This window comes from Phoxinus phoxinus (assembly GCF_949152265.1).
Source record: "Phoxinus phoxinus genome assembly, chromosome: 15".
NCBI lineage: Eukaryota > Metazoa > Chordata > Actinopteri > Cypriniformes > Leuciscidae > Phoxinus > Phoxinus phoxinus.
The window spans coordinates 34,557,172-34,583,865 of NC_136890.1; the positions used below are offsets into that span (position 1 = coordinate 34,557,172).

A 26,694-nucleotide genomic window follows, 5' to 3' on the forward strand; every position below is an offset into this window, starting at 1 on the left:
AAGTTTACATCTCACACATTTTTTTTTTTTTTTTGCCACAAAATAAATTCACATTTCAGTTTAATTCACACTTAATTATAGCGTTTTTCATACTCTTTATCTCACAATTCTGACTTTTTAATCTCGCTCTTGCGAATTTATATTTTTAAACTCATAATTGCAAGTTTACATCTCACAAAAAAACTCTTGAATTCAGTTTTATCAAATATAAGGCCTCATTTTAATTCATTTTTTGACTTTGAAGAACCATGATTGCCAATGATCTTTATTCAAGGAAGCTTTATTTTAAAAGTGTGATTCCTTGGGCCGGAAAAGTCATGGAAATTAATTAAATCTGATCTAAAATATTTTTATAATGAATGCACATTTATCTAGTCATGCCAAACTCTAAAATCTTTTATCGGGTAGAAATTGAGAATACAAATATTTGAACTCGTAATTGCAAGTTTTCATCTCACAATATTTTTTTTGTTTCCGGCACAAAATAAATTCACATTTCAGTTTACGGTAATTCACACGTAATTATAGCGTTTTTCATACTCTTTATCTCACAATTCTGACTTTAAAATCTCGCTCTTCCGAATTTATATCTTACAATTCAGACCCAATTTAGATTTAAATCTCACAACTCTGAGAAAATTTGGAAAAAGTTTGAATAGTGCGATTAAAAAAATAGCAATCACCTTTTAAACTCATAATTGCAAGTTTACATCTCACAAAAAAAGTCTTGAATTCAGTTTTATCAAATATAAGGCCATATTTAAATTCATTTTTTGACTTTGAAGAACCATGATTGCCAATGGTCTTTATTCAAGGAAGCTTTATTTTAAAAGCGTGATTCCTTGGGCCGGAAAAGTCATGGAAATTAATTAAATCTGATCTAAAATATTATAGTTTCATGGGCATTTTTATAATGAATGCACATTTATATAGTCATGCCAATCTCTAAAATCTTTTATCGGGTAGAAATTGAGAATAAAAATATTAGTAAAAATCCATATCCTTAATAAAATCCGTATGCCGTAAAAGTCTCTTTGAAGATTGTTGTGGACGAACCATCTCAGAAACATGATTTAAGACTCTAAATAAAGTTGCAGACGCATGATGACATAAATGTGGTGTACAGTTACAGTGTTGTGTAATATCTCAGTCATGGTGCTTCCTGTTTGCAACAGCATGGACGTTAAAATACACCGAATTGTATAATTTCATGTTTGACTTCTCATGGTAAATCATTTAAGGAGAAACAAAAAATGCCATTCGAGTTTATTTGTATTCCTCTTCACAATGCACATCGTTTCACAGAACATGTTTGTTTCAGTGTTACAGAATAAATCTACATCTGGTGCTTTTAATGATTACAATATAAGGATATCAAACATTTTCTGCTGTCATGTCATGATTTTAATCTTCTATAATCTCTAAAGTACAGCCGATTGATTCAGTTTAAAGCTTCACACTGGAGAAATGTGATTAATATATCCATATCCAGTAGGGGTGTCACAATATATCGTATGCACACTATCTGATGTTACCAGTAAAAGTGGCCTATATTATTTTAAATATATCTAGTCAGTGAAAGAGAAACATATTCGTCTAAAATAATTCTGTATTTTCAGCTTCAGAATTATGAATATTGTTATTCTGGTGTCTCTGTTGTCCTGTGCTTTGGGTTTCCAGCACTAACTCCAACACTATTCATTTACACACACGATGTAATATCAAATTTAGCATTTTAATCAATGGTACATTAACCTTTTACCATGTCTTGGAGTAATACTATCGTCTCGCCACACGGCGGACACGGAGCGTGAAGCGGTTCAGAGGTTCGCGCTGAAGCCGGTCCAGTGTTTGAGCAGGAGATGTGCGATGGCCTGTCGGGGGGGCATGTTGAAGACCGCACGCTTGTCCTTCACTAGCGCGTCGGTCACCTGAGCGGCAGAGACCAGCGTTACAAACTGGAGCAGCTGTTGTTATGAGCTCACATTATGCTGCCAGATTCCAAATGTCCAAGTGTCGTACCAGAAGCTCAAAATTAGCGTATTTAGAAGAAGATATCGTACAAATACAAAATTATCGTACAAATACAAAATTATCGTACAAATACAAAATTATCGTACAAATACAAAATTATCATACAAATACAAAATTATCATACAAATACAAAATTATTGTACAAATACAATAATTATCGTACATTATGAGATTTTTTTCATTATTGATCGTACGGAGGTCAAAATTATCGTACAAGTACGTTATTATCGTACATTATGGGATTTTTTTATCGTAATAAAAAACTTTTTTATCGTAAAAAAATGAATACAAATACGTTATCGTACATTTTTGGAATTTTTTCCATTATTGATCATGAGGAGGTCAAAATTATTGTACAATTACGATAATTATCGTACATTATGGGATTTTTTAAAATTATTGATCATACAGAGGTCAAAATGATCGTACAAATACGTTATTATCGTACATTTTTGGGGATTTTTTCCATTATTGATCGTACGGAGGTCAAAATTATTGTACAAATACGTTATTATCGTACATTTTTGGGATTTTTTCCATTATTGATCGTACGGAGGTCAAAATTATTGTACAAATACGTTATTATCGTACATTTTTGGGATTTTTTCCATTATTGATCGTACGGAGGTCAAAATTATTGTACAAATACGTTATTATCGTACATTTTTGGGATTTTTTCCATTATTGATCGTACGGAGGTCAAAATTATTGTAAAAATACGTTATTATCGTACATTTTTGGGATTTTTTCCATTATTGATCGTACGGAGGTCAAAATTATTGTACAAATACGTTATTATCGTACATTTTTGGGATTTTTTTCATTATTGATCGTACGGAGGTCAAAATTATTGTACAAATACGTTATTATCGTACATTTTGGGGATTTTTTCCATTATTGATCGTACAGAGGTCAAAATTATCGTACAAATACGTTATTATCGTACATTTTTGGGATTTTTTTCCATTATTGATCGTACGGAGGTCAAAATTATTGTACAAATACGTTATTATCGTACATTTTTGGGATTTTTTCCATTATTGATCGTACGGAGGTCAAAATTATTGTACAAATACGATAATTATCGTACATTATGGGATTTTTTAAAATTATTGATCCTACAGAGGTCAAAATGATCGTACAAATACGTTTATCATACATTATGAGATTTTTTACTTATTATTGATCGTACAGAGGTCAAAATTATCGTACAAATACGTTATTATCGTACATTTTTGGGATTTTTTCCATTATTGATCGTACGGAGGTCAAAATTATTGTACAAATACGTTATTATCGTACATTTTGGGGATTTTTTCCATTATTGATCGTACGGAGGTCATAATTATTGTACAAATACGTTATTATCGTACATTTTGGGGATTTTTTCCATTATTGATCGTACAGAGGTCAAAATTATCGTACAAATATGTTATTATCGTACATTTTTGAGATTTTTTCCATTTTTGATCCTACAGAGGTCAAAATTATCGTACAAACGCATTATTATCGTACATTTTGGGAATTTTTTCCATTATTGATCGTACAGAGGTCAAAATTATTGTACAATTACGATAATTATCGTACATTATGGGATTTTTTTAAATTATTGATCGTACAGAGGTCAAAATTATTGTACAAATACGTTTATCGTACATTATGAGATTTGTATTATTATTGATCGTACAGAGGTCAAAATTATCGTACAAATACGTTATTATCGTACATTATGGGATTTTTTTATCGGAATAAAAAACTTTTTTTATCGTAAAAGAATGAATACAAATACGTTATTATCGTACATTTTGGGGATTTCTTTCCATTATTGATCGAACAGAGGTCAAAATTATTGTACAAATATGATAATTATCGTACATTATGGGATTTTTTTTTAAATTATTGATCGTACAGAGGTCAAAATTATCGTACAAATAAGTTTATCGTACATTATGAGATTGCTTTCATTATTGATCGTACAGAGGTCAAAATTATTGTACAAATACGATAATTATCGTAGGTCTGGCAACACTGTGAGCGACGCACCTGCTGGCGTGTGAACCAGCGCGCCTCTTCGATCTCGTTCTCGTCCGCCGTGACGTCAGTGGTGAGAGCGACGCAGTGGCAGCCAATCATCAGGCAGGAAGGCATCGGCCAGGCCTGACACGAATGGTACTGCACGGGTCCCACCTGAACACCACTCTCCTCCAGAACCTCTCGCCTCACTGCAGACTCCAGCGCCTCACCTGAGCGGCACAGCGTCACATGATCATCAGCAGCCAATCACACTCAGCCAATCAAGTCAGGTCATCTTCATTTATACAGCGCTTTTAACAATATAGATAGTTTCAAACCAGCTTACAGTGATAATAGGAAATTTAAGTAACAGAGATTATTCTAGATCTGCTGTACAGCCAAAAAAAATATTATCCAGCTAAAGTTAGTTTTGATTGCAAAGATCATTAGTTATAGTTATTATATAACTTTCAGCCGCAAACACAACAGCAGTGCCTGGTGGAGTTTACACGTCGCAATTTTGGTTTAATTCCCTGGAATTCTGTCTTCTTTTTACGGCTACGGAATAAAATTAAAATTTAAAAGGTAATTGTGACATTTTCCCTCACAATTCGGATTTTTTTTCCGGATAAAATTATCTAGAAAGTCAGAATTGTGAGAAAAATTTGCAATTACATTTTTAAACCTTACATCTTGCAATTTTAGACTTTTCTTCAGACAATTCTCTAGAAAAAGTCAGAATTGCAAGATTATGTTGCCATTTTAAACTTGTAATTGCATTTTAGTGATACATTTTTTTATCTCACACTTGCGTGTGATTTTTTTGGTACAATTCTTACAATACAAGTCTAAATGGTAATAAATATCTTAAATGTGACCCTGGACCACAAAACCAGTCACATGGGTCAATTTTCTGAAATTGAGAGTTATACATAATCTGAAAGCTGAATAAATAATCTCTCCATTGATGTGTGGTGTGTTAGGATAGGACAATATTTGGTCGAGACACAACTATTGAAAATCTGGAATCTGAGGAGCAAAAAAATGTAAACATTGAGAAAATCTCCTTTAAAGTTGTGCATTTATGTTCACGATTGTGCTGCATTCACTCACAAAAATACATGTTTTATATATTTACGGTAGGACATTTACTAAATATCTTCATGGAACATGATCTTAATATCCTCATGATTTTTGGCATAAAAGAAAAATGGATAATTTTGACCCATACGCTGTATAGTTGCTATTGCCACAGATATACCCGTGCGGCTCCAGACTGGGTTTGGGTCACAGGGTCACGTGTGGTATTAGAAAAGCATGGAAGCTTAGGACTTTTAAATGTGATTAAACTGAATTACAGACTTGTGAGCAAGCCTTTAATCCAGAGGCCCGTAGCGGCGCTTGGGTTTCAGATACCTGGCTCTACGAACCCGGCGAGGCACGAGAACAGTCCTGGAGGAAAGGTCTTCTTGCGTCCCAGCAGACACTGGTTCCCGTCGGGGTGAAGGACTAGCATGATCACCACCGGATCTGGAAGTGCAGATGGACAAGCCAGACGTGTGAGAGATCATATTCCCCGAGCTCCGGCTGAGCCGTAATCGGGAGTTTACTTGCCAACTCTGGGATAACAGGTGTTGTGGACGCCCTGGAGACTTCTGCAGCCTGCTCTCAAACAGGTCCTCTTGTAGCCGGCCTCCTCCACTTTAGTGGGGCTGCCACACGTCGGGCAGAACCGGTACCGGCTGTGCCACGCGAGAACGGATCTGGCCTGAGCCACGACGCCTGTGTGTGAAAGCAGGATTAGTGTTTGACAACTTCAATATTTAAGTTTATAAATGTGTATTAAGTGTAGCAACAGCTTACATATGAAAAAATATTTACATGATGAAACTCAAATAAATAAAATAAATGTATGAATTGTACATAAAAAATAAAATAAAAAATTATACACTACTGGTCAAAAGTTTTAGATCGGTTAAGATTTTTTATGTTTTTAAAAGTAATATTGTGACATATTATGATAATTTAAAATGACTGTTTTCTATTTTAATATATTTTAAAATGTCATTTATTCCTCAGATGAAAGCTGAATTTTCTACATAAGTCTTCAGTGTCACATGATTCTTCAGAAATAATTTGAATATGCTGATTTTATGCTCAAAAAACATTCATTATTATTTTTAATGTTGAAAACAGTTGTGTAAATTTTTTTTCAAAATAAATTACATTTAAAAATATATTAAAATAGAAAACAGTCATTTTAAATGATCATAATATGTCACAATATTACTGTTTTTTAATAGTTTTTTTTATCAAATGCAGCTTTGGTGAGCAGAAGAGACCTCTTTTAAAAACATTCAAAATCTTACCGATCTAAAACGTTTGACCGGTAGCGAATTAGTGAGCATTTTGGAGAGAAGTGTGGTGGGATCCGTGTGTGTGAATACTGTGATAATTACGGTACTCGAAGTCTCCCACTATATCACAGGCGGTATTATGCAAATTAGTGTGATGCGCTACTGTGTATCTTTCTTATGTTTTCGTATATTATTCATTCTATTCTTATGTATTTATTATCTTTTTCGGAAATTTGTCATGTATGAACTATAGCCTACAGAGCTATCCTTTTAATGTATGTAGTGGGTCTGGGTATTTTTTTAGCTACCGTCTTTGTGAACTGTATCATGTTTAGTAAGGTCCACGCAATGATTCGTCTGAATACGTTCACCCGAGCTTTTGGTAACATTATTAATCAAATTATTACAGATTTGATAAGGGGGCCCCCAATGCAAGGCGGGGCCCTAGGCGACCGCCTATATCGCCTACTAATGGACAGGCCGGCTCTGCTCCTCACTTACAGAAATCAACTATAGTGTCCTGATCACACTAGTAAAAAAATATAAAAATCTGGTGTCTGAATAATTTTAGGTTTGTGTGTAAGTTAAGAAATCCGACCTGCATCATCGTCACTCAGCCTCAAAAGTCCCGGCATCGCTCCCGGAAGGAAAAAACAACCGGGATCTTCAGCTTTCAGGAGTTGTGTAGGATCGTCTTCAGTATCGAGAGCGAACCACGCCAGCAGATCATCGTCCTTCTCCCGTTTCTCCACTCCCAGGAACACCAGCACCGCGTCCGGCTTCTCCAGCAGCTCCTGCACTCCCGGCGCTCTGAGCTTACGGAGCCGGGCTTCTCCCGCTCCCGCCGACACCAGAGGGTTCAGCTTGTGGAAGAGCAGGAACACCGACTCTGGGGAAGCTCGTTTGGAGTCCAGCCACTCCGAGTCGCTCCGCTTGACGCTCATCCTGTCCAGGAACTCTCGGTTGAAGAACGTGTCCGGCTCCTCGGCGGCGCGCTCGGGGAGGAGGCGGCGGAGATCGGGATCGGGAACGCTGGCCAACAGACGGGCGATGTGTCGGTGACCCCAGAACTGAGCCACGTCTGCTGCCGTCTGACCCGAGCGGTTTGTGCCGCTAGTGTCGCATCTGAAGAAAGAGACGAAGCTAAAGCTAAATATGAGCATCTGCATACGCTTCACGTCAGGTCAGCTTAAAGCAGGAGTTCACTTCAGAATTAAAATATCCTGATAGTTTACTCTCCCGCACGTCATCCAAGATGTTCACGTCTGTCTTTCTTCAGTGTTTGCGAGGAACACACTCCAGATGTTCTCCATATAGTGACTTCAATGGTCCAGCGGGTCGAAGGTCCAGATGTGAGTTTCAGCTTCAAAGTCTCTCACGATCCAGCCGAGGAATAAGAGTCTCATCTAGACACACCAGCGGACATTTTATATAGAAATACACATTTATACACTTTTAAACCACTAATGCTGGTCTTGCACTCGCTGTGATGCGACACACATTACATCATCAGGGTGAAAGGTCACGCGTGTTCCGGTTCAGAAATGTAGGGATGGGTGAAAAACTCCTCATTTTCTCCTCCAACATCGTTGTTTTACCTTTTATTTTTTTATAAATGGCGTTTTACTTAGTGTTTACAAAGCGAACGTGCAAACACTGGGTCGATTCTTCCGCCGACATAACATTGTAAATGGTGTTTGACTTCACGCTTGACCTTTCAACCTGATGATGTAATGTGTGTCGCATCACAGCGAGTGCAAGACCAGCATTTGTGGTTAAAAGTATATAAATGTGTATTTCTATATAAAATGGCGGCTGGTTTGTCTAGATGAGACTCTTATTCCTCGGCTGGATCGTGAGAGACTTTGAAGCTGAAACTCACATCTGGACCTTCGACCCGCTGGACCGTTGGAGTCACTATATGGAGAACATCTGGAGTGTGTTCCTCACAAACCTGCATTTCTGTTCCACTGAAGAAAGACAGATATGAACATCTTGGATGACGTGCGGAGAGTAAACTATCAGGGCCCAGTTCCCCAAAACGTTCGTATCGCTAAGTAGTTCTTAACCTCTCTCTTAACGTTATGGCACGATTCCCGACACGTTGGTACACTAAGTATATCTTCTGTAAGTCACACTTTCGTAAGGTTGGTCTGGACCATTCGTAAGCTCTCTCTTAGCACTGTTTGAGCTCAAGACGCTAGTCGCCGCCGCTGTGCAGTCTTTAGAAATCAGCACAGTACAAGTCAAACTCTGGTATGTTGGCAATGTTGTGGCTCAACAATCATTTTATGTTATAGACATTTTAAGACTAATAAAAAAATATGTTCGCGATGGATACAGGCCTATTTATGAAGTGGACTTTATTTGGTATCAGAACTAATATGGTGGTAATTAGCCTAGGCTATTTCGTAATGTCATTAAAGCGTTTAAATTGCCAAACACTTTTGATAATTAAAATCTGGCAAACAATTTGGCTCTAAATGGCTAAGATCTATAAATGGCTAAGATCTATAAATGGCTAAGATCTATAAATGGGTAAGATCTATAAATGGCTAAGATCTATAAATGGGTAAGATCTATAAATGGCTAAGATCTATAAATGGCTAAGATCTATAAATGGGTAAGATCTATAAATGGCTAAGATCTATAAATGGGTAAGATCTATAAATGGGTAAGCATGGTGGTGTCCAGTAAGCGATCAACTGCAGCGATCCAACGTGTCCTTATTGAATCAAATGTTTTATTGAAAACATGAACTAATGGTAATCAATACCGCATTAAACAGAAGTAACTAATTGCCAATCAATTCTGATTGTAAAGTACCTTACCATTAATATAAAAGTGTATTACATGATTTTGATATTACATGATATTACAAGCGGCACAAGTGGCACAACGGGATAAGGAGGGATGATTAGCGAGGGATACCGGTTCGTCACAACATATCGTGTGAACATATTACTGACAATTTGATAATTTAATTAATAGTCTATATTTTACTGATAACTTAAACTATGTTAAAATAAATGTTACTGGAATAATTTGCGGAATGTTTCAATTCTATTCCTGAGCAATCGATGCTAACTAATCCAGCACTTCACTCGGGACGGCGCCTTCGTAACGTCGAGCGTAAGAGGCAGCGTGTAGAAGCTTCCTACGGGACACTTCGGGAACACACTTAGGAACATAAACTACTTTGGTAAGATATATCTTTCGAGTCTTCTTAGCGCGCTAAGAGTGAGCGTTATGGGGGAACCGGGCCCAGGACATTTTAATTCTGAAAGGTAACGCAAAATCTTTGAAATATTCATATGTCCATCCATATTAAAGGATAGCCGTAAAGGGACATACATATTTTAAAGCGTTCCCCTGAGAAACTTGCTTTGAATATTAAGTCAAGTCACATTTATTTATAAAGCGCTTTTTACAGATAACAGGGAAATAATGCAGCAGAGTGTGTGTCCGGAAGAGAATAGCATCACAGTCCAGCTTTAGGAAATTCAGTGATGCTTCATTTTGTTGTAAAAAAGTTATTAATTTAGTTAATTTATATATATATCCGCTCTGGAGAAAACCGTGATGTTATCGTCCAGCTCAGTTCAGTTCTCATATAATGATCAATGCAGGAGATCAATAATACTGCTGAATATTAAATGTTGATGATGAAATATGATGAATGCTCTCTCCAGCTCGGCCGGCTGGTCTCTCACCCGTGGGACAGTAAGACTTTGGCCACGTCGAAGTGCCCGTTCCTGGCGGCCAGCATTAGCGCGGTCCAGCCCTGCTCTCCTCGCTGGTTCAGGAGCTCTGCGGACTGAGACATCAGCAGCGAGACCTTCTCCACGTCTCCTCGGGACGAGGCGTCCAGGAACCGCATCCGCAGCTCGTCCGAGAACATCCTCTCTGACCGCCGGCGCCAAAGAGCAAAGCTGACGAATCATCACCACAACTTCACAATCAGGTCCCATTAGTTCACAATCACACATGCACTGCTCTGATGTTAGAGGGATAGTTGACTTTGAAATGAAATGTTGGTGTGTTTTATCTTCCTGAAGTGCATCAAGATGTCGGTGTCTTTGTCTCCGCAGGAGTTTCAATGTTGATATTTTTAGGTCAAGCCGTTCTTGTCTGTCAGTCATATAATGCAGGTCTATAGGCACTGTCTCCAAAAGCATGCAGAGAAAAGTCCACATTACACAATTCCCCATGGTAAGTGCACATTGATGGCCTAAGACACGAAACAAGCGGTGTGTGTGATAAAACCAACAGTATTTATATCGTTTTTATCTCTTTTACACAACCACGTCCATCTGATCTGTTTACACCGGATCTCTTCCCCGGAAACTAATCTAACCGCCTTCGATTGGACGTTGCATTTTTAAACTCAGCAGAAACGCATGTGATTGGCTGCACGGCTCAACGTATGCCTTTGATTGGCCTGAACAATGAAGCGAGTCGTGTGTCAAGATAGAAGGCTTACAAACTGGGAATAAGTGAAAACTCAACACTCCCGGATGAGTTCGCGCGAGCTTAGGCCATCAATGTGCACTTACGATGGGGAATTGTGTAATGTGGACTTTTCTCTGCATGCTTTTGGAGACAGTGCCTATAGACCTGCATTATATGACTGACAGACAAGAACGGCTTGACCTAAAAATATCAACATTGAAACTCCTGCGGAGACAAAGACACCGACATCTTGGTGCACTTCAGTTAAGATAAAACACACCAACATTTCATTTCAAAGTCAACTATCCCTTTAATGTCAATGAATCCCTGAAGTACAGCGTTACAGAAAATTATGCATAATATTACTAATATATATAAATATATATATATAAAACTCCATAAGGTGAGCGTATCTATATTAACATTATTCATTTAGCAGATGCTTTGGTTACACTTTATTTGGTAACACATAAACCAAACCCCAATCCTTAATAATAAGTACATGCTGTTAATAATTATTACACAGTACTTAAATACATAATCATACGAATACCTTAAAATAAAGGGTTACACTGTGTTTTAAGGAGATGTAGTTACTCAAATGAGCATGAGAGCTTGATTACAAAAACAAAAGTCTCACAATTAAAAGCCACGTTCCAAACTCACAATTATAATGTTCTCATTATAATGTTATGTAGCCGATATGACACATGTTGCTCTTTACTGTATTTTCCTTTTTTGAAGTGATTCCAATCATATTTCAAGCAATTAAAAACCATCATGATGAACAGTGCATATCTGAAGAGTCTCAGCTGAAGGAAATATTACAGTATTTAATATCGGCTTTAATATCATGTTCTTATCGGGCCGATAACGATAACATTATAACTGAACATATATCGGCCGATTCTGATATATCTGGCATCCCTAATAAGTACTGAGTATTATTAATGAATCATGTACTTACTATAGAGTTACGGTTTCTTGTAATTATGCATAATTTACTGTTATTACTACAGTAAGTACATGTAGTAACTACATCACCTTCAAATAAAGCAATGCGTTTATCCAAAACGACGTACATTAAAGGTTACATTCATTTTAAGCAAAAACTTTAATTTACTTAAATTTTACAATTTATAAAACAAGTTTTATTTAATTAATTTGGCTGTAGATCACTATTATGAGGAAACAAAAATATGTTCTAAGAACATTTTTATAATGTTTCCCATTAAGTTATGAAATCATTATTTCTGAATGTTCTCTAAACGTTCAAAACATCAAATTTGTTATGTTTTAAAAATGTTTGTTCTTGGTTATGTGAACGTTCATGCAACATTTCACTGTATCATCCTTCAAACATTATGGAACGTTACTTTCGAATGTTCTCTGAACCTTCTGAGACAAGAAGCACATTAAAACATTTTTTTTAAATTATACAGACTATATGCAGTATATTTTCCGTATATGTCTTTAAATATTGACATTTTTGGGGCGAGATGTGAACTAGATATTGAATCTGGATCATTCTGAATAGCCTAATGGGAATATATTTATTTATATCCACATATTGTTGTATTTCAGATTGATTATGTCAGTCCAGCAGCTCATATTCCGTTTTGAAAAAATAATTTGAAGATCTTTTCGTCTGTTTTGCGCAAAAGTAAATTTGATCAATAACACGATAAACGATGATTATATATTAATGTTATATATTTATTATAGGCATTCCTCCACATAACAACAATATAGTATTCATGCATTTTATTATTTGTTAAAATTGCCAGAAAATGTAATTACTCACCAGACAAACTGTTAATTTATTTCATAGGTTGGGTTGAAGTTCAGAGTGATTTTGATGTTTTGTAACGCGTCTGTTTGCCTGTCGCTCGGTGATGACGCACTGAGGCGCCTGTGATATTTTCCTGCGCAAGCGCAACACTTAGTGGAGAGAAGCGGTAATTACAACATTTTGTAAAGTTTCGACAGTCAGACTGAATTTAATTTTCTCAAATTCATCAAAACCAGTAAATCAACAGGTTTCTGCCTAAATACTTTAAATTAATTTAGTAGATAAACATAAATTATACCTATACAACTCTTGTTTATATTTTTCAAAACAAAAAATGTTTTTCCATGTAGAAGTTGCAGTGGACAGAGTTAAAGTAACTCATTCTTTTTCACTTTCCTATTAGCAGTTCTAACATTTGCCAAATAGACAAAATACAGAATCCTGACAGACGATATTCTGTTTTTTTAGTCAAACCTGTGACCAGCGAGTCTTTTCTTAACACAGAATAAAAGAATCAGCCAGAGTTTGACTGAGAAAGCCAGGAAGATCAGAAGCTGGAGACGACGTGATGTTAAAAATGATCAGAGTTGGTTTATTGAATAATCTTGTTTTATCTGACCAGTACAAATTCAACAAGTGTTATTATATTTCCAAAGCACAATAAGCAAAGGAAAAACTTCACAACTTCATCCTGTGACAAAACCTTGAAATTGTGAAAACAAACCCACAATCTCCACAATCATAAGATTACACAACAGCAGAAAGAAAAACAAAAGTAATATCAAAACATAACATGACATAAATGATGTAATAAAATTAATAGGCTACATGATAAATCAAATTACAACGAGCCTACATGAATGACTAACAATTATAAAAATGTAGCTAATTTAAAAAAAACATACATTTCGATCACTGTGAATATCGACAGCACATTTATTTATTTTTTTAATTCTTCTGTGTAGACATTCATTTCTTATAGGCTAGGCATGTTATGATCGCTCCGGCCATGATTGCGCCAGTGTGTGTGTGTTTTTTTTTCTTCTTCTTCTTCTTCTCATATACTTATTTATTTTATTTTATAAAAATTATTTATTTTATTTATTTATTATGGTGCCTGTGTGTTTGCCGGCATGCCGTCATGCTTTGGAGCTTTTTTGTTTATTTATGTTTTTTGTGCCTGTCCAACTCTGGGCCTGCTTTCGGCGCTAGTGGAAAACTCGTGTTAGCATCCGCACGTCTTCATCGGCGTTGGGATTCCGGGGGATTGCTGATCAAACGAAGAGGATTGCTGATTAAATCTAAAAGCTTTTGTGCCACCCATAGGACTCCTTTGGTGTCGCATGTGGATTATCTCATTCCTGTGGAATCAAATGCTTCCAGTTTATCGGAGGGTATGGGAACAGACCTCAGTAATCTTCGATCGCTGAAACGAGATAAGTGCTTGAATTCTTCACAAGTTGATAACATCTCTGTCAAGATGGCGTTAATAAATGCGAGATCTTTTATTTTAAAGCTGCAGTCCGAAGTCTTCCCTCTGTCGCCATCTCTGTTCGAAATCTGAATTCGCGGAATGATCGGCTTTACGTGAGTTGTGCCTCGGCACGGCACAGCGCGGATGAATCCGGTGTTTTGAGGAGAATGTGCGGCTGTCAGTGGCCGCCGGTGTGGATCCTGGCATTCGCAATCACAGATTATACTTTTGGAAGTGCAGTATGACCTACTTAAGAATTTTCACCGGAAAATGTCTCTGAAGTAAGTACATCCACTTTTGTTCTGACCAACTAAGGGGAAAAAGCATTGCAGTATATCGCGCTGATTAAATAACGATCGCTTATCATATCACGTCAAACCATGCAAATTATAATTTGTTCTCAAATTGTTAATGTTAACAACATCAGCATTGCGTGACTATATTTAATGCGCTTCAGATATTATCCTTGTTTTCGCATTGCCCGTTTGCAGTCTCTCTTTTTCTGTAGCCACTGCCTCTTCGTTGCGCACTAAATAGCATTTTATTAATGAATGTTCAGAATTTTTGTCTGTTACAGTTCATACCTGTGATAATATTCTTATTCTTGGTGATTTTAATATGCGTGTTGTCCTTCCAAGCCATTGGTTGGTGAAATTTTGCAGTTGATTGATTATTTTAATTTGAGATTGCACTCTTAAAATATTGGGAACTTAAAACTTACAGCCGTGGTTGAATAATGAATCCGTACTTCTAGACAAATATGCCGTAGGGCTGAGCAAAAATGGAAGAAGAATAGACAAGTACCGCTTGAAGTTTTAAGAGAAGCTTTGACAAATTTTCAGTCTCCTGTGAAGGCTGCAAAAGCGAAATATTTTTCGAATATAACTAACAAAAATTGTAATAAGCCAAATATTTTAATACGATAAAAAGGTGATCCTACAAATCCACTAGATGCAAATCAAAAAATGTGTGAGGATTTTTTGTGAACAAAGTTGATAATCTTCAGCCACAGATTATCTCAGTTACATCTATTTGCTCAAAGTTAAATCATCTCAGTTCATTTTGTAGTTTTGAACCCATTTCGTTATCACAGTAGCTGCCATATTTTGGAAGCTCATCCACTTGATCCTATCCCTCCTCGGCTGTTAGTTTGATCTTTTAGGTACTACACTTCGCCTTTGGCTAAGCCACGCCCTAGAATGTAGATTGACCAATCACAGTGCAGCCAAGAACGAGCTCCACAGCGGTCCGACACTTGTTCACAGCGCTCCATTGACTTTAACACCGGCGTCTCATATGTTTGGTCTCGGCAGGCTATTACCGTCGTAGTTTTATCAAAAATATGGTTAACCGTTGTGCCTGGGGCGTTTGTAACACAGATACGCGTTTCCCAGAGAGGTTGGAGGCGGTGTCCGTTTTTTTCCCTTCCCAAAACCGAAGTCAAATCCTGACAAGTGTCGTCTTTGGATTAAACTGTGTGGACGTCCTCAGTCAGCGAAACCCCTCAAGATCAACAACACACTTTTGTGTTTTAACCTTACTGTGAAGTTATACTAGTTACACAGTTTTATGCTGGTTAGGTCATGATTTCGGCCGAGTCTAACCCTAATACCCTAGCCTAGAGCGTCTCCTGTCGACGGCGGCCGAGTCTAACCCTAATACCTTAGCGCGTCTCCTGTCGACGTCGGCCGAGTTTAACCCTAATACCCTAGCCTAGAGCGTCTCCTGTCGACGGCGGCCGAGTCTAACCCTAATACCCTAGCCTAGAGCGTCTCCTGTCGACGTCGGCCGAGTTTAACCCTAATACCCTAGCCTAGAGCGTCTCCTGTCGACGGCGGCCGAGTCTAACCCTAATACCCTAGCCTAGAGCGTCTCCTGTCGACGGCGGCCGAGTCTAACCCTAATACCCTAGCGCGTCTCCTGTCGACGTCGGCCGAGTTTAACCCTAATACCCTAGCCTAGAGCGTCTCCTGTCGACGGCGGCCGAGTCTAACCCTAATACCCTAGCCTAGAGCGTCTCCTGTCGACGTCGGCCGAGTTTAACCCTAATACCCTAGCCTAGAGCGTCTCCTGTCGACGGCGGCCGAGTCTAACCCTAATACCCTAGCCTAGAGCATCTCCTGTCGACGGCGGCCGAGTTTAACCCTAATACCCTAGCCTAGAGCGTCTCCTGTCGACGTCGGCCGAGTTTAACCCTAATACCCTAGCCTAGAGCGTCTCCTGTCGACGTCGGCCGAGTCTAACCCTAATACCCTAGCCTAGAGCGTCTCCTGTCGACGGCGGCCGAGTCTAACCCTAATACCCTAGCCTAGAGCATCTCCTGTCGACGTCGGCCGAGTCTAACCCTAATACCCTAGCCTAGAGCGTCTCCTGTCGACGTCGGCCGAGTCTAACCCTAATACCCTAGCCTAGAGCGTCTCCTGTCGACGGCGGCCGAGTTTAACCCTAATACCCTAGCCTAGAGCGTCTCCTGTCGACGTCGGCCGAGTCTAACCCTAATACCCTAGCCTAGAGCGTCTCCTGTCGACTTCGGCCGAGTCTAACCCTAATACCCTAGCCTAGAGCATCTCCTGTCGACATCGGCCGAGTTTAACCTCTATTACCCTAGCCTAGAGCGTCTCCTGTCGACATCGGCCGAGTTTAACCTCTATTACCCTGCCCTAGAGCGTCTCCTGTCGACGTCGGCCGACTCTAACCCTAATACCCTAGCCTAGAGCATCTCCTGTCGACGGCGGCCGAGTCTAACCCTAATACCCTAGCGCGTCTCCTGTCGACGTCGGCCGAGTTTAACCCTAATACCCTAGCCTAGAGCGTCTCCTGTCGACGGCGGCCGAGTCTAACCCTAATACCCTAGCCTAGAGCGTCTCCTGTCGACGTCGGCCGAGTCTAACCCTAATACCCTAGCCTAGAGCATCTCCTGTCGACATCGGCCGAGTTTAACCTCTATTACCCTAGCCTAGAGCGTCTCCTGTCGACATCGGCCGAGTTTAACCTCTATTACCCTGCCCTAGAGCGTCTCCTGTCGACGTCGGCCGACTCTAACCCTAATACCCTAGCCTAGAGCGTCTCCTGTCGACATCGGCCGAGTTTAACCTCTATTACCCTGCCCTAGAGCGTCTCCTGTCGACGTCGGCCGACTCTAACCCTAATACCCTAGCCTAGAGCGTCTCCTGTCGACGTCGGCTGAGTCTAACCCTAATTCCCAAGCCTAGAGCGTCTCCTGTCGACGGCGGCCGAGTCTAACCCTAATACCCTAGCCTAGAGCGTCTCCTGTCGACGTCGGCCGAGTCTAACCCTAATACCCTAGCCTAGAGCGTCTCCTGTCGACGGCGGCCGAGTCTAACCCTAATACCCTAGCCTAGAGCGTCTCCTGTCGACGTCGGCCGAGTCTAACCCTAATACCCTAGCCTAGAGCATCTCCTGTCGACGGCGGCCGAGTCTAACCCTAATACCCTAGCCTAGAGCGTCTCCTGTCGACGTCGGCCGAGTCTAACCCTAATACCCTAGCGCGTCTCCTGTCGACGTCCGCCGACTCTAACCCTAATACCCTAGCCTAGAGCATCTCCTGTCGACGGCGGCCGAGTCTAACCCTAATACCCTAGCCTAGAGCGTCTCCTGTCGACGGCGGCCGAGTTTAACCCTAATACCCTAGCCTAGAGCGTCTCCTGTCGACGGCGGCCGAGTCTAACCCTAATACCCTAGCCTAGAGCGTCTCCTGTCGACGTCGGCCGAGTCTAACCCTAATACCCTAGCGCGTCTCCTGTCGACGTCCGCCGACTCTAACCCTAATACCCTAGCCTAGAGCGTCTCCTGTCGACGGCGGCCGAGTCTAACCCTAATACCCTAGCCTAGAGCGTCTCCTGTCGACGTCGGTCGACTCTAACCCTAATACCCTAGCCTAGAGCATCTCCTGTCGATGTCGGCCGAGTCTAACCCTAATACCCTAGCCTAGAGCGTCTCCTGTCGATGTCGGCTGAGTTTCCTATCTGTACTCCAACTTCCTTGCTGCGCAGCATAAATAACAAAAGAGACAGACTTCAATAAATGTCCCTCAGGGGGTTTATTCAAAACGGCCGGGAGTTCTCGAGCAGTTCTCAGAGAATCTCAGCCCAACAGAAGAATAAAACAGGCTTTATAGGATAAAGCCAGACACATCAAAATAGAATCATCATGACTAACATGTCATCAAAATGGAATCTTTATGACTACATGTCACGTTCTGTCAATATGATTGGATTAAATAGTTTAGAGCAAGCCCTTACATTTCCCTTTGTTAGTGACATCAGCAAAATATAAAAAACATTGTAAGGGGTTAATATTTCAGTCAATCATTTCACAATACAGTCAAAAAATATAACATTGTGTCCATCTTTCTAAGTTCCATTTGACAAAGGTTACATGGAGTCAAAAGTTTGTTAAAAGGTTAGATCATATCGAAAGTTCGTTTGATGGCTACATCCTAAATCAAAGGAAGTAAGAATAAATTTGTTTCATTGTTAGATCTGGATTGGAAAGTTAGTCATAATCAGACATTCAAAAGAGAAGTGTGATAAAAGTTTATTATAAGTATAAAATCTAAAGTTAAAATTTCTATGGTTAGTCACATAATTAATCTTATCTATATTAAATCTACCACAGGTCCCTTATACAGAATCTGCCCTTCTTAAGGTTTTTAATGATATTTTATTAGCAGTTGATTCTGGAAAGTTATCCTTATTTTCTCGATCTCACGGCTGCGTTTGATACCATTGATTATGGTATTTTATTGCACAGTTTGGAAGATGTTGGCATTAGGGGTACAGCCTTAGACTGGTTTAAATCATATTTAAAGGATAGATCATTTTCGGTTTGCATTGGAAATTTCCATTCTACATCAGCTAATTTACAACGTGGTGTGCCACAGGGTTCCATACTTGGGCCTATTTTTTTTGTTTTGTTGTATATGCCTTTTGGGCTCAATTTTTCCGAAGTACAATATCATGTATCATTTATATGCAGACGACACTCTGGTTGGACTCTATGTCAATAAATTTTTCAGATCATGTCAAGAATTTGGGCACTATCATGTTTTATTTTGTTTTAGATAAACAGGTCACTAGTGTTGTTAAGGCTAGTTTTTATCAACTAGGCTGAAACCAATTCTCTCCTTTCGCATTCATATCATCATGTATTGATTATTACTGTAATTCTTTTTATATAGGTATCTCACAGGGTCAATTATCTTGTCTGCAATTAGTGCAGTTAGTACAAAATTCTACGGCCAGAATTTTGACTCGTATAAAGAAGAAAGAGAGAATTACTCCAGTTTTGGTTTCTTTACAGTGGCTGCCGGTAAAATTCAGAATTGAGTTTAAGGTTTTGTTGATGGTTTTTAAAGCACTGCATGGTATTGCCCCAAAATATATTATTGACCTTTTGATACCTTATCAAAACACCATAAATATGAGATCTTCTAGTCAGATGATTCTACTTGTTCCCAAAACTAGATTCAAATCAAATCAGGTTTTAATTGTGTGTGTGACTGTATGTTATTTGCTTTTTTTGTATTATGCTGGTAAGCACTTTGGTCAACGGCAGTTGTTTTAAATGTGGTATAGAAAAAAAATGTGTATAGTATTGTATGTAACTTGTGAATGTTGTGAAATAGCCCAGTTAAGTTTTTCTCTGCCTTTTCTCTATACTGGCAAAAACGCTCCAAATAGGGCTTGCTAATTTCCCCACCGATGTCCTCTCAGACGGCCACACTGTTGGGGATTCGGTCTGGGGACAGATAGCAATAGGGCACTTGCAAATTCTCATTTCGGCTCTTGATGATGTTGGTCACTCCTGCTAATTTCTTGCGGAAAGTCTTAGCGGCTTCCATGACCGGTTGTTCAGAGAAGTACATATCGGGATACTCGCCTAAAAACAGCTGGAGAAGTTTTGCACACAATCAAAACAACACATTTGTAGGAAGCAAGTTTATGCAAACTAGTTGTGAAGAATCAGTCATCAAACCTCGTTGTCCTGGAATTGACTGAGGGCCCAAACTCCTCCTAGATGCCAAGAGGAACGTCCGCGGTCCGGCAGACTCTCCATGATGTACTTCATATCCACCTGGCCCTTCTGAGCGGGTGGGGGCTTCCGCATGGTGCAAGGGCTGTTTGGGACCCAGGAGAACCAGTCATACTGAAACACAGGACACACACAGATATCAGCCTATAGATAGTTTATATTCATCCTGAAAAGTGTGTGCAAACTCACCTGTCCAAAGTTGACTGCAGCGTGTTGTGCTGAAGCTGTGAAAATCACAACAGTCAGGAACTCGACCAACTGCTCCCGAGATGTCAGGGAATCCGGAAACTCTGTGAACATTGGCTACGTATTTACTTCATGTATGCATTTAAGAGTGATGTAAACAATGCATAAGCTAGCATACAAACATTGTAAACATGTTACATCCCAGGGCGTAATTGACCGTTCGCAAAGACCTACAATGGTCAATGCACCATTTATCAAGGTCAAGTCCACCAACGTCAATCTGCTAACTCTCGTGTCTGGTTTGTTTTTCTGATAAAAACGGCAATTCAACCTTATGATTGTTCAGAGTGCCTGGCAATCAAACTCCCTGCAAAGGGTGAATTACTTTTTTTTTAATGTGGAATGGTTTTGCTCGCCTTCTCAATGCAAAGCTCAATGGAGACTAACCGACTCTAGTTACATCCACTGCTGGCTTCCTCTGAGAGTAAACTAAGTTTGAAGAAGCCTTTTTGTCTCCAGGCTGCGGATACGGGTTTCTCCTGCCCCAGACCTCAGTAAGTGTGATATTGTTGGGTGTTAATCTTGTTTTACAATATAGTTCACTGAATACTTTGGTTACTCTGATTTGTTAAGGTCACTGACACTTAAAGAGGGATTTAAATCTGAAACGTCCCTAGACTGGGAAACGTCCCTAAACGTCCCTAGACAGTCCCTAGACTGGTAAGGCATGTGAGAATTGGGGGCTCGTTCGGGATTTGAACCCATGACTTCTCGCAGGGTCATTGAGGGGGTAACACATTAACCCTCACACATTTACATTTTAGTTAAATGATCCTGTACTCACCACAATTCTTCGGACAATTCTTCATACCAGAGAAGCAAACATCCTGAACAAATGCTTGAATCTCCTTGTCTTTCTGAACTGTCTCATCACTGTCATAGCAGATCTTCACCACATCAGAAACAAAACTGGAGGAAGATCAAGTTAAATGATGAATCAGCAAATGTAAAAATACATCTTGGTGTCAAATTCTTTAGTTGAAGCTTTAGTTCTTTGTTTTTTATTCTCACTATTAGCATCTGTATTAGGGATGTAATGGTTTTCGGGAATAAAAAACGAACTGAACCGCTACCCACTCACGGTTCGGTACGCATTTGCACCGCAGTTAATCTCAAATCTGACGATGCGTCAGTTCTCTTTCATGTCTTCTTGTGCTTGAACGGACAAATTCACACAAAATTGTCAAAATTCCAATTTGGCGAGCATCCCAGTAAACAGTCAGTTATGGCAAAATTCACATTCAAATTCACAAAATTATTAAAATGCCTATCTTGGAGAGTATCCTAAAAAACGAGAAAGCAAACAGTCGAGAAAGACCGCGCATGTGTACAGTATCAGTATATTGGATCCATGCATTATGTCTTAAAGTGACAGCAGCCTAATATTTCTGCTGCTGTCTTTGTTTTTAATGTTAATCAAACAACAAGAAGAAAAGGGGGGGGGGAAACCCACACTGCTTTTGGCTGAATAACTTTTGTAACTTTAATAAGGATTCATTTGTATTTATAGTTTGATTATTTATTCTTATTTTATTACTGGCTGTTTGTCTTAAATAATGTTTGAAATTTATATTAGTTAGGCTAGTAGTTTTTGCTCTAGTATCAAAACTGGAATAGAGAATTGTGAAATTTCACTGGTATATCTAAAATCTTGGGGTCAAAACCTTATTTATTACAATACAAGCACATACCAAACCGTGACCTTAAAACGAACCGTGAGTAATTTGAACCATTACACCCGTAATTTGAACATCTGTACTTTTGTGCATTTTATCAAGTACCTTTTCACTGCCTCCCAAACCATCATGCCATCGTCTCTGTAGTAGTAGTTGGGCAGATCTTCCACTCCTCGAGACTTTATGGCCTCAGGGAAGCACAGGGACTTATAGGTTAAAGTCTTCATGGCCTTTTGAATCACTTCCACAATTCCAGTTCCACCAGTGCTGTTAGACTTTGAAACACAAGGAAATTTGTGAATCTTTGAGTCTCAGACTACAATTTGTAGATGCTTCTTTAGAGAAGTCCAGTGAAGTCTACAAAACAGAAGCCATAGCCTACAGCTAGATGACAGAATATCAAGTCATAAAGAGGGGTTAAGACTGGGTGCCTCTTCAGACCTCAAAGTCATGTGAATCAACCAGGAATAAACATGAGAAGAAAAACTGTGACTCCTTAAAGGCAACTGTTATTCAGGGTTAAAGATACCTTGTCAAAGATCCCATCTTTACAGATGAGTTTTTCACGGGCAGCAGTGTTGATGGCAATGGTGAAACGGACATGAGGTATCAGTAACTGTGAGGAGAACATAAAGGCTGCAATGATTGGCTGCAAGACTTCAATAAAGCAATAAGCCACTCTAGGCCACACGTTTCAAAATCTCCCTTAGTCTCTTAATCACTAGCACCCTGGCAAGTGCCTTTTTACTTTTACAGCAAGAGCAATATGATAAAGGGCACAACAACCATGACTGGATCCCGGAAGGACAGGAACCTGCAGCCCTTCAATATCCACCAAACCACTTTCTTTTCTTTGGCATTCTCAGTCAAGTGTAGCCCTGAATCTGAACATTTACATTAAATATCATAGCAGTGAAAGCATTAAAGGATGGCTACCTTGTATACAGGATGGACTGCAGCGAGCTGTCTGTACATGGCAATGGCAAAAACCTCAGATGTCATGTGTGTCCTGAGAAGGTGTGTGACCAGCTGGTGTACATTGAAGTCAGAGGACTTCACCCACATCTTGGCTAGCATCCAGTCGTGGTGATTATCGCTTGGGAGAAAGACAGTGTTTGTCTCCCCAGCAGGGGTCTGGCGACTGAGCTGTTTCAGAGAAAGTAAACCAACAATATTTGGTAAAAACTCCAAGCACCAACTTTTTAAAGTAATATTTTACTAAATAATTTCGACAGGCACCTGAATCGCGATCGGCAAGATTTCATTCTGGCTGTTCTTGTACAGCAGGCAGAAGGGAGCCGCCAGATACTGCTGGGTATTCGGGTCTGTGGCATTGGCTCGCACTCCCTCCAGTATCGCATAGTCTGCGATGTAGATGTTTCCTTCCTGTAATAGAGAGGAGTTTAGTGTTGGAGTCATAGAGTGACACTGGAGAAATTCTTATTATCATTCATTAACGTCCAGAATTGACCACTGCAACTTTCCCGTCTACAGGACTGAGGACCAAGCATTATTTTCTGACCTTTAATTCCTCCTGTAGTGTGAGACCTCTATCCAGGGAGCCTTTCACCATCTCCTGTGTGACTGCGAACTCGTCTGGAAGATTCACGCACTTACTGATCATCACAGGATTGCAGCCGTTCAAGAACTGATAGCCAAACATGAAGTCCTTTTCCCAGTTATGCATCACATATTCTGTCAAAGGGAATAATAAAGACAGCTGCCAGTGAGTTTAGGGGTATTCAAACAATGTGCTTATCAGCCTGTTTTTTTCCCCCACAAAACAAATTTGGACAGGTCATTTTTGTAGAAAAAAAAAAAAAATTTAACAAAGGAAGAATCGATTCAAACCTGACACAGGGTTCTTGATTATCGTAAATATTTCTTGAAAATCTTCAATATCTTTCCAAGAGTGCTGGAACAAGCTCTCAAGTTTGCTAAGACCAAGATTCTCGATTCTGAAAGAGATCACAGCAATAAAAACACAGTTGAATGCTCATAATCTGATTTTCTGGTTCAGGTTCAGCTACACGTGTTTCTCCATTTATTTTGGGATATTTCCTGATCAAGTAGTCAAACAGTGTCATAGAAAATCAATAACATGCATATTTGTTAGGGATGCATGCACAGGGATTAACACAAACTGTGTAACCTACGCTTTAATTAAGTTCACATTGAAGTCCACAGATTTTTCAGCTTCAAACTCAACGTCAAGAGGAAGTTCCTTGCCTGAGTTGGCATCTATACTCATGGGGAAACCCGGCTGCCACTCCTTCCACCTTCAAGAAAAGGCAACATTATTCTTTCAGATATTGGACTGAGAATTATATTTGGTGATACACAAAGTTTTCCCTCTTGTATAAGTTAAGTGTTTAGCACTGTAAACATAAACTGTAAAACAAACCAACAATAAACTGGATCATCTGGGGGAAAATAAAGACAACGTTTACACCAAATGATTGAGTATTGTTCAGGATTGTAACTGTGGCCTCAAACCTGAACAGTTGTTGTCTGGATTCCAGTTCCAATCGTCTCTGCTCTTTTAGCAAACTGGTTTTATCATCCTGAGGCAATCGAGCTAAAGGAACACACATTAATTACAGTGTTTGTGACTTGCTTGATTCAGGACTGGAGAATGAACCGAGTCGGGATAGGACTCACCCATGCCGTCTCGAAGAACCACTGCCTCTTCGCTCGCGATCCAGCGATAACAGGGGAAGTCAAAGCGATCTCCAGAGGGAGACGTCACACTGATGCATCTACAGTACCACTGATCATTGAACAAGAAGTTCTTCTTCTCAAGCTTCACCAGCACAATGTCTCCAAGGGTCTCCTTCACATGGACGTCAATGGGCATCACCTTTAACGACAGCTTCTGTTAGACATAACCAGAGGCGGCCTTTGCAATTTGGTGGCCCTTTTTAAAAACCAGACGGAGTGCAAACTTAGGGCCCTTCTTTTGCGAGGCCTGGTAAAAACATAGGCCACCACCGGACATCACACAGGTTATGTGCAAAAATGAAAGAGGGTTTAATTGGGTAAGAGACTAATCAGGTCAGATGAATCAAAAATACCACCCCAATTTTCACTGGAGTCAGGATGCTCTGGTTTTAATTAATCTCATTAGGTATTTTGTGATATATTATAATGTTTTTTTCTTTCTTTATGAAACTCATTTTCAACAAACATATAGGTTAAATTGGATTATCTGTCAGAGGGCTTTATATTGCTGTGAATAAACTGGACAAGTGAAGAAATTTGTGGAAGCTTTGGAAGGAAAAAGTGGGGTTACAGCATTGCAGTTTGGAGAAACTTTAAACAACCATCATCTTTAATAATATAGAGACTGTGATTTCTCAAATTTTTCTGAGGAAACAAAGGTTTTTGATGAAACAAACAGTTAAATGAGAAATGATATGTCTGCAAATCATGAGATATCAATAAATAAATCAAATAACTGCATGTTTAAGTAGTGAAAACCCTATACTTTATTATGTTTTATTTAATTTAAGCTGAATTTTTGAGGGTGAAAAACATTCTTACCGTTCCTCTTGCAAAATGTTCAAAAAAGGCTTTGTCCAGTAGAGTGCGGTCACTGCATCTCTTCGTGCCGGTCAGCGTCAGGTAAACGTAATCATTTGTTCCAGCAAACTCCTGTTTACCAGTGGTGACAGAGACTGTATACGTGAACATTGTGCTCAGATGGGAGGACAAGTATAACTGACTCTCTGCTCTCACACATGTGGCTTTTATATATGAAGTTATATGAAAATAATTTTGTGTTTTTGCACTTTGTATTGGGGTGAGGTCTATTGTATGACTTCTATTGTTTGACTGGATTTCCAGCTAAGGCAGAACATGAGATAAAACACCCTGCAATAAAACAATAAAACTCACTAATCTCAGGAGAAAATCTCAAAGAAAGAGCAATGCATCTCTTACTTCTCCCTCATCATCCCCCCTGACTCAAGTCAGTGAAAGTTCACTAAGAATATAGGATTTATCTTGTGAATCTATTTCCCCCCCCCTTTCATGTTTGGTGTCATATTAAATGTCTCAGTGTGATTGGTAGAACTCACACACTTCTGTGTGTCAGTCCCTCAACTAGATTTGTGGTGTAGGTCTACGTATTTTATATCTAATGTTAACTTCAAACAATACTAATAGTAATATGTTGTTGCATTGGATCTGGACTCTGGGAGTTGGAATGGGTCGTAGCGATTCTGCCTTCTCACACCGTCGAGATTTCGGCATATCGTTACAGCCCTAATTTTTACTTAGGAAAATGACAAAAATAGTAATGCACAGTGACTTGGATAAGTAACTTTAATCTGATTACTGGTTTGGAAATAGTAACGCGTTAGATTACTCATTACTGAAAAAAAGTGGTCAGATAGAGTAACGTGTTACCGGCATCACTGCTCTCCACTGTCTCTATCACAACCACGTAACTATATCTAGGTCACGGGCCACTTTCTCTATTCATATTACTCAACTCCTGTAAAAGAGATACCTTGTATTCTCAGGAAGAGTCAGGTAGGCATATAAATACATAAATTCCAGGATGTCTTTCGAAAGAGTAGGGGTGTAACCCCG

The 26,694-nt window shown here is 39.4% G+C and overlaps 3 protein-coding genes across 3 annotated transcripts in view; 1 reads left to right on the forward strand and 2 right to left on the reverse strand.

Annotated features, from left to right (window-relative positions):
- LOC307012304 (interleukin-6 receptor subunit beta) overlaps window positions 1-45 on the forward strand; it is a 22,194-nt gene extending 22,149 nt beyond the window's left edge. Inside the window, exon 18 of the mRNA XM_079638820.1 lies at window positions 1-45. This exon is cut by the window's left edge and continues 546 nt beyond it. The gene's annotated coding sequence lies outside the window, so the exon portion shown is untranslated.
- Window positions 46-1,373: 1,328 nt separating this feature from the next.
- On the reverse strand, window positions 1,374-12,761 carry nudt12 (nudix (nucleoside diphosphate linked moiety X)-type motif 12). The gene is made up of 7 exons (XM_079638821.1): window positions 12,661-12,761; window positions 10,118-10,336; window positions 7,003-7,529; window positions 5,662-5,829; window positions 5,464-5,577; window positions 4,078-4,277; window positions 1,374-1,931 (listed from the first exon to the last, which is right to left on the reverse strand). The coding sequence occupies exons 2-7, from the start codon at window positions 10,303-10,305 to the stop codon at window positions 1,821-1,823; spliced, it is 1,308 nt and encodes a 435-aa protein (XP_079494947.1). The 5' UTR covers window positions 10,306-10,336; window positions 12,661-12,761; the 3' UTR covers window positions 1,374-1,820.
- A 5,359-nt stretch (window positions 12,762-18,120) lies between these two features.
- On the reverse strand, window positions 18,121-24,496 carry LOC307011315 (polyunsaturated fatty acid 5-lipoxygenase-like). Its single transcript, XM_079636826.1, has 9 exons — window positions 23,621-24,496; window positions 23,338-23,484; window positions 23,035-23,244; window positions 22,628-22,714; window positions 22,204-22,373; window positions 21,207-21,331; window positions 20,366-20,466; window positions 20,120-20,290; window positions 18,121-20,033 (listed from the first exon to the last, which is right to left on the reverse strand). Exons 1-9 carry the CDS (start codon window positions 23,783-23,785, stop codon window positions 19,854-19,856), a joined length of 1,356 nt encoding a protein of 451 aa, XP_079492952.1. The 5' UTR covers window positions 23,786-24,496; the 3' UTR covers window positions 18,121-19,853.
- Between the last annotated feature and the right edge of the window lie 2,198 nt (window positions 24,497-26,694).

Coding starts and splice junctions, on each gene's coding strand:
- nudt12 (XM_079638821.1), bottom strand. CDS start 10,305: ATGTTCTCGGACGAGCTGCGGATGCGGTTCCTGGACGCCTCGTCCCGA. Junction 5,578..5,661: donor CACCTGTTATCCCAGAGTTG/GCAAGTAAACTC, acceptor CTGCACTTCCAG/ATCCGGTGGTGATCATGCTA. Junction 1,932..4,077: donor GCTGGTTCACACGCCAGCAG/GTGCGTCGCTCA, acceptor TCTGCCGCTCAG/GTGACCGACGCGCTAGTGAA.
- LOC307011315 (XM_079636826.1), bottom strand. CDS start 23,785: ATGCATAACTGGGAAAAGGACTTCATGTTTGGCTATCAGTTCTTGAAC. Junction 22,374..22,627: donor AAGATGGGATCTTTGACAAG/GTATCTTTAACC, acceptor TGTGTTTCAAAG/TCTAACAGCACTGGTGGAAC. Junction 20,467..21,206: donor GAATTGTCCGAAGAATTGTG/GTGAGTACAGGA, acceptor CAATGTTCACAG/AGTTTCCGGATTCCCTGACA.